Here is a 15,962-nt window from a genome sequence, read left to right as displayed (position 1 = left end):
GATATAAATGGCAATAGGATGAAGAGCTTTGTTCATATATTCTAAGTTAACAAACAAAAAAAAATACCTAGAGAGAGAAAAACTGGAATCTTTTAGAATTTATCTGGCTTAAACAAAGCACCCACATTTGTGAATGGCATACAAATTCTCTAGTGAATAGGCGTGTGCCCATGACCTCTTCACTTTTACAGCCATAACAAGTCTAATGCTGCTGTAACTGCCTTCGTTCTGATCTATGGACATAGCAAGAAAACCACAGCTCACAGAGGCATTCACAGTGCTCTCAGATGATTACATCATCCCAAGTTTTGTATTTTCCTTCCAGCTCCTATTATGCATGAAAGAATTAAAAGGGAAGTGTTTCTAACACTTGAGAAGAAAAACTTAACCCAACAGGAGTGTGCCATCAAGGTCTGGGAACAAGCAATCAAACAGAAAGCTTTCTTTTTATTTGTGATGTGACTTAAAATTTATGTAAATCTCACTGTTTTGGGGTCCATGATCCTATTTTTAATTCTTGGCGAGGTAAATGTGAGGCTTACCTATAGTATCACCTCCCTTTAAAGCCTGCAAACATACAGAAAAACATATGGAAAGCCACAAATAAATGCACAGTTGTTTGGGGGAGGTAGGTTACATAGGAAAGATTTCTGCTTTGGTAGATGGAAACCTGATGGAGAAAAACTCCCTCTATAAGGTGCTCAGTACTCAGAGAAATATGTCTGCCAAAAACCAGCACAAAACATGCCGGCTTAGTACAGGTAAGAAACCTTATCCATGGACATGCACACACACACGCTCTCTGCAACAGGCAGGTCTATTCAGCAGGGGACAAAAAGAAAAAAGGCAATAAACTTTGCTACGTCACTCAGCCATACAACTTGTGGGCACAGCAGCCACCTAAAATGAGTTCATGTTATTAAATTCAGTGGTTGATATGAGAAAGAGGGAAAAAAAGGACAGACATAAGAGCAAAGTGAATCTGCTGATATTACAGAAAAAAACAGATGCAGGGAGAATGAAGACCGCTAATATTTATCCTGTTGTCCTGCAACTGGCAGCAAAGATCCACGTATATGAGCCTAACCAGTAATACTGATGGTATTTTAACATAGTGATCATCAACCTGTGGTCTGTAGGCTATTTCTAAGGGTCAACAAGATGTAGTTATGAAAAACAAATCTATTGCCAGTCAAGTTAAATTTGTTTCAGAGGGACTTGCATTTCTGCTACAAATATTTTCAGGGTTTGAAAGCACCTCACCACTGCAGGATGTCAGTTCCTAGCAAGCAAGTCCAGCAAGCCATCCTCCACCTGCGTGACCCTTCAGGTACCAATGCCTGCTGCTAAAACATTTCTGATACTCAAGAAGGATGGCAGAGAGAAGGAAAAAGAGCTGGGGGGCAACTCTTGTCCCACTGTAGTCAGTAGGGAAATCCCCAGCAACCACCTGGCAAGGGTTTTGTTTACCAAGATCCCTGCTGTGGGAGAAATCCAAGGGAAAGGACGAGCACTGACAGCCTCATTAAACATTTGTACAGCATTTCCAAGCAATAAAAGGCTTTCTGCGTTTGGAGCATCAGCAAACAAGCACACACTAAACTCAAATGGAGAGAATGCAACTGAACACATCTGAACACATATCACAGCCCCACAGAGACCAGAAGTAGTATAAATGCTCCCTACCCGCAGTTCGGCTGGCAGGGCGCAGTCTGCTAGAAGAGCCAGATCTTCCTGCAGCCGGCAGTTACCTGTGGGCTCAATCGTCAGCACTTTCACACAGGTCCCTGGCTTGGAAGAGACTGGAAGAAGCACAAAAAAAAAAAAAAAAAAAAAAAAAAAAAGAAATAGCAGAGATGCCTAAATTCCTCTACAAACATTCTCTCCCATTTAGAGAAAAGAAAGACACTCCAGGAAAAATCGGTAATATTATTGCTATTTAGCTTTTACTGCAAAACACACGTGATTCTTCTATGTAAACATGCATACAGGACCCCTCAGCACAGCTGGTGATCCTGGCTGGAAGGGGATGCATGTATTGTTGTCTCTCCTCAAATTTCCACTTAATTCCTTGTGCTGGAACATCAACTGTAGCAAACACAAAGTTGCCACAGGCATATTTCAAGCCCAACCTGCTCTCTGCAATCCTTGTCATCAATTACAGTTGAGGATCGTTGATCAGGCTGCCCATGATCCCTGTAGGAGTGACTCACACAATGCCTCCCCCAGCTGACCACCACCCGCCCCACTGACGGTGTCATCTAAGGCAAATCCCGTGCCAGGGAGTATTTAGTTAAAATAAAGCTGCTTCCATGTCTCCCTGCTCTGTCACATGCTCTCATGGGTCCCATTTCAGCTGTGCCATCCTAACTTCACTCCAGGGAACAAAGGGATTTATTCTTGTTTAGGTAATAAGTTCTGTGCACCTGAGTCTGTCCTCTACTCTCTACCTGTAGATCCCCAAAACAAACACCTGGACTCCTGAGTATGCCTGTGTTCTTTGCAAACATGAAATAAGCATCGCTACCACCAAAGAGATCAAATAAACCATAAAGAGATGGCAGCTTCATTTGCCTTTTCCAGACCTACTGTGTCTTCCTGTCTTACCCTGCCAGCCTACACAATTAAACAGCCTAATAAAGGGCAAGCAAAATACACAATCATACTTTTGAAGTCTTGCTATGACCAAAGTTGCTGTGGAGCTCATTGAAGCCAACCCTCCCTGACTTCAAATGAGTGGCACCTCAAAGTACACCCAGCTATTGTGTTACAATATCGCTGCCAGTGCAGCCTTTCCTCTTTCTGGTCACCTCCCTCCTGCAGTTCACTACCTCAGGTTTGTTTTCAGTTCAGCATGCTTTGGGGTGAGGACTGGAGCGTGTAAGACATTGAGGAGTCCCTGGCGTTTAGGGAAGCATGTGAAAAAAAATGGAGCACCACTGGAAAATGCGAAGTTGCGGTGAGGAAGGCTCGAGATGCTGTTGGGAACCAGACAGATGCAGACTTAACTCTCAAGGACAAAAGAGTTAAGCGGCCCCACGTTCTGAAGTGTTCAGAAGAATTTCTGACAGGCATGATTCACCGCATTAAAACCCCTTGCAGGTGAATCACGCCACCTTGAGACCTCATTTTTCCTGACATTTTGCGCAGCATTACATGAGCTCCATCAGATGACTCCATTGGGCCGTGGGCGAAACAAGACCACAATACGCCACAAAAGAAGTTCTCCACCCCCTCCTCCACATTACTGCTGCACCCTTCAGATATGCCACCACTGCACCTCAAATAGGCTGAATATCCCAGAAAGATACTGGAAAGGGAAGGATAATCTACCAATACAGGACAATCGGGTACCATCATTGCTACACACAGAGCTACACTAGCAAGGACACAGGCTGCTCTATTAGCAGTAAACGCTACCTTCAGATAGATGACTTCCAGAGTAAATAAGCCAAGAAGAGACCTGGCACCAACACAAACAAGACTGAGTGCATTTTCTCAAAGAGTCCTGTGCACTTAGAGACCAGCATGAGAGAAGGAAATTTCTCACTGTTCAATTAGAAATTCTTTATGGCAGAGAGAATCATTTATATTTGTGTAGTGCCTATTCCAACAGTCGACAAATCAGTCAGGCTCTGTAAGCGCTAATGGACCCAGCAACTTAAGCAGTAGTCAAGGGAAAGAGTTCTTCTCTTGGGATCTACAAAGCATCTGTGCACTTTCACAGTGACATGAAAGAACAGTGCTTTGTCTGAGAAGCAAATCTGTCACGAGACATTTCAGACACTGCATCTCTCAAATCCAAGAGCACAGGATTTGGTATCATAAGCAACTCTCTCCTAACAGAAACAATAAAAACCAAGTGACAGAACAGGAATAAGCTGTTGGCTGCAAGCAACCAGCAGGGACCATCACCTTCTCGCAGGAAGTAGGAATGAAGGGTTTTCTGAAAAGAGCAACATAAACAATGCAAGCAGCTGGAGGGAATAAGACAACTACAGTTGAGAATGGAGGATTTTGTTCTTCTTCCCAGTCTAGCCAGCTATATAGCATGGAACATCACCTACCAATTCACCAGCTGCCTTTGTTTTAGTGCTCAATACTTCTTTGTAGTCTTTTTTTCAACTGAGCCAATGCACCACAAAAAACAAGACCCACAACAAACCCCACCAAACTCCCAAACCTTTCCAAAAGGATGCCACACTCAGATACTTGCCTTATACATCCTCCTCCCAATGCCACGACTAGCTATAACCACAGATTCTGTACATCCAGTGTCTCCGCTATGAAGGCAAGCATCACAAACCTTGTTCTCAACCAATGTAGAAATAGCTGCAGAACATTTATTTTCAAATACCTCCACTTCTAAAGGAAGGATTATGGCTTAATCTGGACAAACCCCGTCTGAGCTCTTCCAAACACTGCAATAGTTTTTTTCCTGTTATAGCAACAATATACATGGGGGGGAAAATATGCAAGTATTCACACTGAAGTCTCTCTCAGGTGCAACAGAAGGCACTGGGTCATCCTCTTCATGGTTTTCCTAAACTACTGTCTGTGCATGCCAAGATACTAAGGGCTTTTGAAATGCTGATTAACTCTAGATAATGAGATTGCAGAGACTGCAATTATCCACTGGAGCTGCATGGGCTTACGTCTCAACCTTATAATACAGATGCAAGACATGACCCTGCTCTGCAGACCTGCACTTTGAACAAGCAGAGATTCCTAACGCCCTAGAAGGAACACTAATGCTTTGTCAAGTGCCAGACATGATGTGATCTAAGATCTTTCCCAATTTTTAACTTCTATAATTCTTACATGTATTACTTGCTGGAGAATCAAGTTCTCCTGGCTTCTACATGAGATCAGATGAGAGAAACAAACTTTTAACAGACCTATCAGCAGTTCTGCCTATTCATTTGAATCCAACCTGCCATAATTAAAAATAAAGTCTAGTAGTTCCATCAGTGCTTCACACCACCCATTGATTATGTCTTCTGTCAGGCCTTAGATGTGAAGAACAGCTGCTCCCTCCCAAAGAACACAGAAATTAAATGATTTGTTCAGTGCCATCCAGGAATTTTGTATTACATTTCCAAGTGGAGCATGTATCTGAAACTCCCAATCAACCCGAAACGTTAATTCACCATTTTCCATTTTTAAAACCCACCAAGAAGTCAGCTTTTTTGCAGTTCACAAATTTAACCACCAGACTTTATGATCCTTAAGTTGCCAATGACATACTGTGCAATGGCTTCAGACAGCTAGCAAGCTATCCACCTTATTTTCCTCCCACAATCTAATTTTAACTCAATGTTTTAAGGTGGAATGGTCTCCTCCATGGTCTCAGATAGACCCTGGGAGAAAAAGATAAAAAGCTAAAAAGGAAAAAAACAGGGGAAAAAAAAGACCTCCAGCATCTCACTAGACTACTCTGGTATCAAAAGATGCCACAAGATAATTTTGTTACCTGATTGTCTGAGTAGCTGTTATTTTCTATTCATGGTATTCACCACCACTCCCCTTTTCCACCACTTAATTAATACACAAACTGTTATCTTAAACTATTTGTAGCAAGAAATCAAGAAATGCATTTCTAATCTCTTCAGATGCATGTTTACATTTGTGTTTACATGGCTGAGGTAAGACTTATGATACAGCTTCCAGAAGGACTTGCACCCTGGTCTACCTGGGAACAGCTGTGCCGTGGTAACCTTGTACCCAGCCACCACCAAACAATTGCACATGCATAAGGGGAGACATACACATGGTAATATCTTCCATGTCATTTGCAGATGAGGAATTTTTTGAGCTAGAAGTATTGTCTCTATCTGTTAAGCCCAGCAACTTCAGGAGGCTGAATAATCAGAACTCATAATTCAAAAGGGAAAGGTGGAATAGCTACACCCTTACCTCTTAGATTAAGGAAGAAGATGCTATTGACTTCAAAGCTACAGGCTAGATTCTCTTCTCAAACCAAAATTAACTTGACTGAAGTAAAGGAGTTAACTCAGAGCATGAAATGAGAATCAGATGTTTTCAGCCTGAAGGTTTTGTTACCAGATTATTTTTTTTACGTAATGACTAACACCGCTTTGCCCTACTTGTGCTGTTTCAATTCTTCTTCACATGTCCTTTAGCTTGAGCTAAGGAGATGAATGATAAACCCCAACTGTTGGATTTCACGCAATAAGCTGATGTCATGATTAGATCACAAGCTCTTTGGATAACAAAAAGCCCTTAAATAGAGGATTGCATCATTTAAGGTTTGGCACATACAGGTGTTATATATACATACATGCTTTCAGAAATACTCCTCTGCTTTTAAAAAAGTGTTGTATCTCCCTCTGCATCCATTTTGAGCCAATTATCAAACGTTTTACTTTGGTTAGGGGTCAAATAAATGCAGAAAAGAACTTTTAATTGTACATATTTTATCTCCCCAGTGATTTAAACAAGCTCTCTGCTGAAAGGCACTTCACAATATACCCCAGAGTGCTACACTGAATGTCTGGCAACTACAGCAAAGTCCTGCTGCCATGGCTGCTCTACTATAATGAAAACATTCAATATAAATGATAAACATGCATGTGTCAGAAACCACTCCAGCTGCCCTACAGAGAGCCCATGACTGAAAACTATCATGCAAACATGGGAATTCCACAACAGAATCATTTTCTGGAAGCCCCAAGGGCACCATGAAACATCCGCCATGACACCTTCCTCTTTCTCCCTGAAAGGGCACACAGGCACGGCAGAGACAATGGCAAGTAAAATACTTACCAAATTCATAGACTTTTTTACATTTGGTCTCCAAATCATCTATGAGGTCCTGCAGCCGACACTGCTTGGCTAACCTCTTGCAATCATTTACATATTCTACATCGATATCAAGACGACCTGCCAAGAAGAAATGCAGCCAGTTCTTTTAACCCATACCACTTAGGTGTAAAAATGGCAAAAATTAAGGACTAAAGACTTGATGGCACAGAAATTCAGTAGACACATCGCCTCACTTTTCAGCATCCAGTTACAACTCAGTCCAAGAACCTAAGACTCAGTACTCCACCACCCACCACTTCAATGAATCTCAGTTTGGCATATTCACATTCCCACTTTCCTGAGTCTACCCTAATAGCTTCATTCAAGAGGCCAAAGACGGAACAGGCTTATACAAAAGATGTCTAATTCCATCAGAAAAGAAAAAAATAGCAGCACAACAGCAGCCTGCATGACTACCACCATTGGCTACCTGGCTTTGGGTAAGAAAAGACTTCAGGCTCACAAGCTGTCGTCCCAGAGTCTTTTACCATCACTGAAAACGTGGCAAGGAACATTTCTGAAAACACCGGACTGGGGAAGGAGAACCTTGAAGGTAAAGCTGTTTTCTGGCACCACCTCCTGGCCTGAAATAGTTCAGCACTTAGCATGCCTACAACACAGTATTTGGCATTTTCACAGAAGGTTTAGGATCAACTTCCGTTCAGAAAAAATATTAGAAAGTAGTCAAAACATTCAGCACACACTGCTCAGGTCTGCCAGACTGAATATGTCCTATGTGGGAACCTGGCTTTTCACCACCTTAGGGGATTGTTTTCCCAGATGACAATTTACCTTCCTTAAGTTAAAAATACATTCTCCACACACATCCAACCAATCGACCTAAGCTGATTTTTTTTTTTTTTAATTGATTGTATAGCTATTGGCAGGACAACAACTGGCAAAAGGTACAAACAACTTGGAAGAGCTGGGATTGCTCACATTCTCCCCTTCTGCCAGCAGAGAGGATGGGCTGGCAACTCATGCACCCAAACCTGGCTGTCTGCAAGCCTGTGCCACCCAAGCAGCGCTATGGCAGAAGCACAGACAGCTGCCTACCAACCATGTATACACACACTAAACAGTAAGTCATTTACCTGTGTATAGATACTGCAGAAGAGAGCCAAAGGCTGCTGGATTAATCTAAAATAAAACATGAGAAAGTTACCTTTAAAATTCCCAGGAACTTAGTAACAAGCTTGAAACTTGCCTGGATACAAACAAGATCCTGAACAAGTCAAAAAACCCCCACTTAAATAGCAACTCCCACACTGCACCCAATTTCCTTGCTCCTCGCGTAGCTAATGCTGCTACTCCACCTGGCTTATACAGCTCTTTTAAAGTATCAACTGATACTAATCCATGTACCTAGGGGGACAGGACCTGACTAATAGTGGTACTCCAAAGACGCAAGTTGTAATACAGACTCTGTAAAATCCAGTATTTCACTGGTTGCAAACATTTCCAACTCTTCTTAATCTGAGAGGAAAGACACGTTCTTGTACAAAGGAGAGACATTAAGCAATGTCCTGAGAAACTGGAAGTATGTTTGTCATGAGAGGTTTTGCAAAGCCACAATCAAGCTATAGCAACGTATGCCAGAGTATTGGTGATTAATGGATGGAATGCACTTATGGCCTATTTAGTTCTTGCTGCAAAGGCAACAAAAGAGACTCAATTAGTGCCAATTATGGAGGTGATGTCTTCACCACAGACCACCTGTCCACCAGGAATTAGACAGACTCAACTCATCCCACAGAGGAGTTGTGACACAGCTGGCAGATGGTAACAGCTACCTGCTACTGCAATTAATTAAGATATGCTTGAGCCCATGACAGAGGGAACAAAGGGGAAGTACGCAGTCTACAGCCTTTTGTTATCCGAATAAGATGCTATTTTACTCCATTAAGTGCCTCCACAAGCTCCTCTCCTTGGCTAGGGTCATTCTGAGGCTCAGGAGCTATTCATTGTGGAAGTTAACCCTCAAACGGTCCTTCCTATTCAACTTTTCTCACCCAGTTGAAATAGGAAAAGAAAGGAAAGAGCTGGAAGTATAGACTTGCTCACCAGTGGATGCTTCAACACTATCATGTTCTTCCCCTTCCATTTGGTCTCAAACATTTCTGCAAAGTAGGCGCTGCGAGCACTGAGAATGCAGCGGTGGGCACAGAAGGATTTGCCATGAACAATGAAAACGATATCACTTTGGTAACCCTGCTCCAGCAACCTGTAGGGAACAAAGAGAGGGGAAACTCACTGCAGAACGAGAAAGGAGAGAATGGAGTAAAGCTAGTGGGGGACATGGTACAATTAGGTCTAAATGATCAAATACCTCTGGACATTGCAGTCTCTCCCTGCCCAGTTAGAAGGCCAGTGTGGGGGCTGGTACTTTACATACTAGACTGGGATCTCCCACTCCCTCCAATGACTCAAAGAAGTTTAATTAGAGCAAGAGAGAGGCTGGAGAATGAAACCTTCCTGCCTCAGGTGAACACCTGAACACAGGAACACATTTTAAAGCAGAAATAGTTGCCCCCAAACACATCTCTAAAGGTTAATCCTGCTTTTAAATTGTCAGATGACAAAAAGCCCTACAGAAGCACACTTTCAAAAAGAATTACCCCACTACAAAGGAAGGTGCAACCTTCCTGCTCTCTGGGCACTGTCAGTGTGCACACTTAACCATGCAGCAAATAGGAGAGGACTTGATGTCACCCACCCTCAGAAGAAGGAAGGATGTTACAGGCATGAAATGCAGGCAATTACCACATCAGACATGAAGCCTTGTTTATAATTGCATGCCCATACCCTCATTCTTTAAAAGGAAAAAAAACGAGATTGCTACTTCTTGAGTTTACGGCAACCATCACCAGTGCTTCCTAATGCCCATGACCCCTTGCATACGTATCCTCACAAACATGCTCAAGTGGTCAAATCAGGCAGACATCGGGCATCATACTCCTTCCAGAAAGCAGGACTAGTGCACAGAAAGGTGTGGGGTCACACAAGAAGATGACGTCAGAGCAGGGTCTTGAATGCTGATCTCAATCTCCTGCCACTAGAACATCCTTCCTACTAGTGTCTTGCCCAAAATAAAATAGAAGCAGTCAGGTGTTTATTTTTTGCCCCTACTGTTGCCCTTTGTTTCAATTTTAATGCAAGGTCTGTTTGGAATGAGAAGCGGCATACAGCACATTTTAGTTTTCATGTGTGCTCAACCCTGCATCATCTGAGCCACAAACTCACCTGGGGAATGATAAATCACTGTGCAAAATTCTACTTCCCTGAAAGGCAGGATCTGATTTTACTCAGATAAATGAGTTTCCTTCCTCCCCTCTTCCCCACAGCTTCAGAAATTAGGAATCTGTAGCAATGGGAAGATTGTCAAATCTTTCTAGGACTTATTTACTCTCCAATTTTGAAGATACAGCTGCTGAAACCTTGTTGGTTATTTTTTAAATGTCAGTCCAATGGGAAGAAAAAAAACAAAACACACAAACCCAAGTCTGTGTAATAACATCAGAACTACCAGGGTAGAAAAACAGCGAGAAGAAAAGATTGACACTATTCCTCTACTCCTAGAGCAAGTTAGGCTTCTTCTCAAGCTCTAGGCTAGGACTACAAGGTATGACAGGCAACTTTCAAAAACATCTTAAAATTAACACATTTTAATGAAAAAAAGAAAGAAATCAGCAGCGTCCCTGTAAGTCAGTTTGAGGCTTCTTAAGGTGCTCTATCTCAGAAATGAGATACCCATTATCACTGCTGGAAACCTCAGTTCACAGGCTATAGCACTTCAGGCCTGAAACTCAATTTCAGTTGACCGATTATCCTAAATCGCTGATGTGGTTTTAGTGATCTGATTTTCATTTGACAGTCAAGGATGGCAGTCTAATGCTTCTGTTTTATAAAGACCACTTTCTGTTGGCTCTGGAGTCTGTACCTACTCACTGGAGGCTATATTTTAAATGCACACATACCTGGAAGTCATCCATCAGGACACAAAGGAACATCCCTTAGGACGCTCTACGTGCCCAGGAATGAGACAGGGTACTGATCAGTTGCCTTTCAAATCTGCCCTTAACAGAGAGCTTGAATATCCAGGTTAAGAGCCAAGGAAGGATGACAGAATGCATTACGCATGGAGCTGCCTCATCTGCTTACCGCTGCAGGAAGACATCATAGTAGTCTCTCTTCATGCACTTTGCCGTGATCTGTTTGTACTCCTTCAGCAGACGTCGGATGGCATCACTCAAAGCTCCATACAAACAACGTTCCCCATCAAAAGTGTTTGCCTCACATTTCGCTCCTGCAAAATGGTCACAGGTACATGCCAGCAGGCAGAGTTAAATCCTTCTCAAGTGTCCCTGAACGGTCGCTAAATGAGTATGACTTTTGGCTGGTGACATGTTTCACTGTGATCCCCTACGCTACTGAGCATATTTACAAAAACTAAGCTCCCCTTACATGTGTATAACCTAAAGCTGTTCTTCCACAGCAAAATCCCTTTCTGAAGGAGTCATGACTCTTTTAAACTGACCCTGGTAATAAGCCTCTCAGCATGGCACCAGCAGTGTTCTGCAAAGAAGAATCTCACTGTGCAAAGAGTACAATCACTTATTGGACTTTTAACAGCTCCTCCTAAAAAGCATTTCTACCTTGCACAAAGCAAGAGATGCCTCTTTAGGTTACAGTCTGCTAGAAATTTGGAGGGCACTTGCATTTTGCTATTTTAGAATTACACAAGTGGTTGATTAAGATGCTCTGAATGCAGTGGAAGAAACAAACCTTTTGAGATCTGACGCTGCACCCTGATTCCTCTGCCAGCACATGGAACATCACCACTACCTAAGGGAATTTGGGTGCTGGGAACCAAATGGGCAGGCACTTTGCCTGGAGAGTTTGTCTTGCTTTGTCTGAGGTTAGTAAAAGCACTTGCATTTCACCTTTAAGTCCTGTTCACAAAGCAAGTCTATCAGAATAGTACAAGAAAGTTTTACACACACAGTTCTTCAGATGAAGTACGATTCTTATATCAGCAATGCACGCTCACAAAACATCAGCTGTGATTTCAGAAAGTCATGCTGCCTCGAGTCATCACAGAAAGTTTCCCTGTAGCAAATTCAAGCAGCAAATGGCCTGCAAAAGGGACCACGAAAGTGTGTCCAGGGCTCCCAGTGCAGCCTGAGATAGCTGGTTGGATGGTTGGTTGTAATAGAAGTTTCCACAAGGGACAGCTAGGAGGATATACAATCCCTACAGACCAGTATGGAGAAAGATATTGCACCCATAACCAGGACACTTTTGCTCACCATTGGCTAGAAGATAGCGTACAAGCTCCTCATGTCCACAGAGGCAAGCATAATACCTGACAAGATAAAGAAAATTAAAGATACAGTAGGCAGCAAAATTCAGTGTTTGGGCTCACCATAGCACACAGATCTCAGCACCGAGCCATGCCTGATAAGCTTAGAGAATGAATCCTCATAGGACTGAGGAATTGCTACTGAATAGCATAGAAGTCTGACCCCAGCAACAGACTAAGCAGGATCTGTTCCCAGCACTCCTAGGCACTGCTGTCCTGCAAGGAGATCTCAAGGTCCCAGTCCGGGTTCAGCATCTTCTATTGCACCACCAGCTGCCAAATCCATCCTCATTTTAATGGAATTCATTTCATGGGCACTCAGCAATTCCAATGAATTCTCAAAAACACTCCTTGCTCCTTGCATTGTCAGTCTGGCTGCTGCGTGCTATGATAACGAGGGAACAGCACCCACACTGGATGTACAGCAAATCCGCCCCTCAAAGTCCTACTTACAATGAGTTTTGTTTTCTCTTTCACAATTGAAGCCTTTCATGATTCTCTTTCACAAGGACCTCAAACTGTCTGACAAACTCAGAGAATCCTGTAACATGCATTGCAGCAGGCAAATGTTAGTCTACCTTTACTATGGGAAGTTATTCCATACTCAAAATATACTGCAGATATCTAAATGCACTTTGGAGGTAAAAAGCTCACACCACCCTCCTCAGCAACAGCATGGGGATTCCTCACCACCTACTGCATGTTCACAGCCTTGCCAGTGTCCTGGTTTCAGCTGGGATAGAGTTAACTGTCTTCCTAGTAGCTGGTACAGTGCTATGTTCTGAGTTCAGTATGCGAAGAATGTTGATAACACTGATGTTTTCAGTTGTTGCTAAGTAGTGTTTAGTCTCAAGTCAAGGATTTTTCAGCTTCTCATGCCCAGCCAGCGAGAAAGCTGGAGGGGCACAAGAAGTTGGCACAGGACACAGCCAGGGCAGCTGACCCAAACTGGCCAACAGGGTATTCCATACCATGTGACGTCCCATTTAGTTTAGGAACTGGGAAGAGGGGGGAATTGCTGCTCAGGGACTAGCTGGGTGTCGGTCAGCGGGTGGTGAGCAATTGCACTGCGCATCATTTGTACATTCCAATCCTTTTATTACTACTGTTGTCATTTTATTAGTGTTATCATTATCATTATTAGTTTCTTCTTTTCTGTTCTATTAAACCGTTCTTATCTCAACCCACAAGTTTTACTTCTTTTCCCAATTTTCTCCCCCATCCCACTGGGTGGGGGGGAGTGAGTGAGTGAGTGGCTGCGTGGTGCTTAGTTGCTGGCTGGGGTTAAGCCACGACAGCCAGACAAGACTATGATCCCACAGTCACTTCGCATTTCACCAAGCCAAGCCTTCACCTGAAAAGACATGCCAGAATGCCATAGACTTTGAGGGGGGAAAAGCCTAATCAGGCCAAGAACAGACTGCTTAATCCAGGTAATTTGGTCACAAAATTAACCAGCATTCTGAGCACTACTACAGCAAGCGTCAAGTCAGATGGGGAGACAAAGATATTTAGCACAGCACCCGCAGAGAAGAGAAGGAGAAATACGTAGCCAAATCTCCCAAAAAGCAGAACCTGAGACATTTTGTAACAGTGCTCCTAGCTTCTGATGCAGAGAGAGCAGAAGAGCTCTGAAAGCCCTCCCACCCAGACAACACTCTAGGCTGCTGGACTCACAGAGGTGTACTGTCCCATTTATCACGGACATTAATTTCCACATCTCGCTGTTCAAGAAGGTATCTGGAAGAAAAAGGAGAGCAAAGTTACAATTTCATGCAGCTACTCACTCAGTCAGTTCTTTCAAAAGATTTAACTTTGAGTTTATACAGTAACTTCCAAAGGTATGACAGGATTTTGCATTCGACTTGGGGAGCTGACAGCTGTGGCTGAAGGGGCATCAGTCAAATCCTCAACCCAAAGAACAGCATTCTGCAGCATGGCTTGGCAGCCCTCTTCAATCTTAAGTGGTGCACATGGGGAAAGAGGGGAATCAAACCCACTTCCTGCTGACCCCTAACAGGGCAGCAATCACAAAAGAAGCCTGAGCACTTCAGCAGTACCTTTACATTCTCCAACAATGCTCACAGCCTGGATGCTTACAAATAAGAGGGCAAGTTTACAAGGCCAAGGCTGGACTCCCATCCTGCTGGTGGCTTTTCTTGCCACAAGTAACAACACAGGTGTCACTCCAGGCTGCTCTTAATTCCTGCCACTTCCTTGTCCTGCACATTTAGGCTATATCAAATGCTGCCACGCTCCCTCTTTGGCACCTGTAGAAACCAGCCTTTGCCTTGTACCCAAATCTCCTACACAGCTGGGCTTTTATTATAGCCTGTCCCCAACTACTGCAACAACCATCTCTCCAAACCACGTGTAAAAGTTCCTCTCAGCCTGCACAAAGATTCTCAAGGTGGTGTGTTTTTGTTTTTTTTTTTCTCTCATCTGCCACATCAGTTGCCCCTTTCACTCCCTCCATCTTTCATGTCTCAAACTTCAGGTTCCTCTGACCACATTCAAAATCCCAAGCAACTCAGCTCCTTTCTACTCAGCCCCATGTGGTCAGTTTGTCCCCTCTGCTTTGACAGCATTCCCAGACCGATCATTTCTCCACTATCACTTCTATGCTGGTCATCTTAAACCTCTGCAAGGCCACCTGCAGGGCCCCTCCTTCTACAGTAAACCTGCAATTTAGTGCTTGCAGTGAAATAAGCTAACATAAATGCACAACTGATAACAATGTTCCCCAGACCTCACCTATCTGCCTATTTATCCTTCATTAGCGAGCACCTTGAAACAGAGAGGCTCCTTCTGATTATCTGGGAAGATCCACATGTTGGGAGCTGGAAGAATCAAGTAGGATCAGAAGGTGAAGAACGGTCTTAGACTCAAACCACGAGATGCAGCAGAAGAGTCGTCTTGTAAACTTTGGGCCTTTGTGTTACAACATCCCCTCGCCCTGCAGACAAGCAGCCCGTCTGACTCCTGATCTGAGATCACGGCAGCTAAGCCATACTGCTTCACTGTGAGGAAGGAGACTTGACCTGAAATTTAGCAGCTTCGTATTTCTCAGGGATACTACACAGTCTACAGCTCAAGGTGTCTAAATATTTCTGTGATGACTACTTCCCAGAGATCTAGCTTCCTACCGATGCAAATACAGCTTCCAACAGTCGGGAAAGAGCAGCTGAAGAGAAGAGACTTTTGCAAGGACTCCTGCCACAGAGAGCATTCATACCAGCAAAGTACGCCATAAACGTCTGATATTCAGATGCCTCAATTTTAAGAAAACCTCACACAAACCCAAGAGCACTAGCAAAGACTCAGCATACACCGAACTCCTCGGGGCAAAAGCGAGGCGCGTTTATTTGCAAACTCTCCTTTTCACACCCCAGGCACCTCCTGGCACGGCGGCTGCCCCAGGGAGACCCAAGGCTGCGAGAGCCCCGCTGCTCCAGCGGCCGGGGGAAGGCCGGGAACGGCTTCTGGTAAACACGACCCGCGGCGGGTCCCGGCCCCGCTTCCCCCGGGTGGCTAAAGGGGCTAAAGGCAGCGGCTCACGCTGGGGGGGACCGCCGGGAACTGCTCCCCTCCCCGCCCCGGGGTTGGCAGCTCGGCCCCGGCCCGGCCCGGCCCGGCTCACCGCACGCGGCTCACGTCCCCTTTCTTGCAGCTGGTGAAGAGGTCGCTGGTGTCCATGGCCGGGGCAGGCCGCGGGGCGGCGGCGCCGCATTGACGCGGAGAACGGAGGGCAGCCGCAAGGGACCGGGCCGGGCCG

General features: G+C 44.2%; 1 protein-coding gene across 7 annotated transcripts in view; it reads right to left on the bottom strand.

Moving 5' to 3' along the window:
* Positions 1-15,962, bottom strand: part of ABTB1 (ankyrin repeat and BTB (POZ) domain containing 1) — a 29,837-nt gene extending 13,875 nt beyond the window's left edge. For 3 of the 7 annotated variants that reach the window (XR_774634.1, XR_774635.1, XM_010571843.1), the window contains exons 1-9: positions 15,828-15,958; positions 13,865-13,927; positions 12,135-12,190; positions 10,987-11,131; positions 8,890-9,049; positions 7,920-7,965; positions 7,256-7,435; positions 6,787-6,903; positions 1,687-1,802 (exon numbers count right to left, since the gene is read on the bottom strand). Coding sequence is in view for 5 of the 7 variants with exons in the window: in XM_010571843.1 (XP_010570145.1) it covers positions 1,687-1,802; positions 6,787-6,903; positions 7,256-7,435; positions 7,920-7,965; positions 8,890-9,049; positions 10,987-11,131; positions 12,135-12,190; positions 13,865-13,927; positions 15,828-15,883 (939 nt within the window). In the remaining 2 variants the exon portion in view is untranslated. Of the gene's footprint in view, positions 1-1,686; positions 1,803-6,786; positions 6,904-7,255; positions 7,436-7,919; positions 7,966-8,889; positions 9,050-10,986; positions 11,132-12,134; positions 12,191-13,864; positions 13,928-14,974; positions 15,768-15,827 lie in introns of those variants that run through there. The other 4 variants (XM_010571886.1, XM_010571851.1, XM_010571878.1 and 1 more) reach the window with 4 other exon arrangements.

Source organism: Haliaeetus leucocephalus, unplaced genomic scaffold (assembly GCF_000737465.1).
Source record: "Haliaeetus leucocephalus isolate CR32 unplaced genomic scaffold, Haliaeetus_leucocephalus-4.0 Scaffold2, whole genome shotgun sequence".
Classification (NCBI taxonomy): Eukaryota; Metazoa; Chordata; class Aves; order Accipitriformes; family Accipitridae; genus Haliaeetus; species Haliaeetus leucocephalus.
This window is presented reverse-complemented; position numbering and strand designations above follow the sequence as displayed.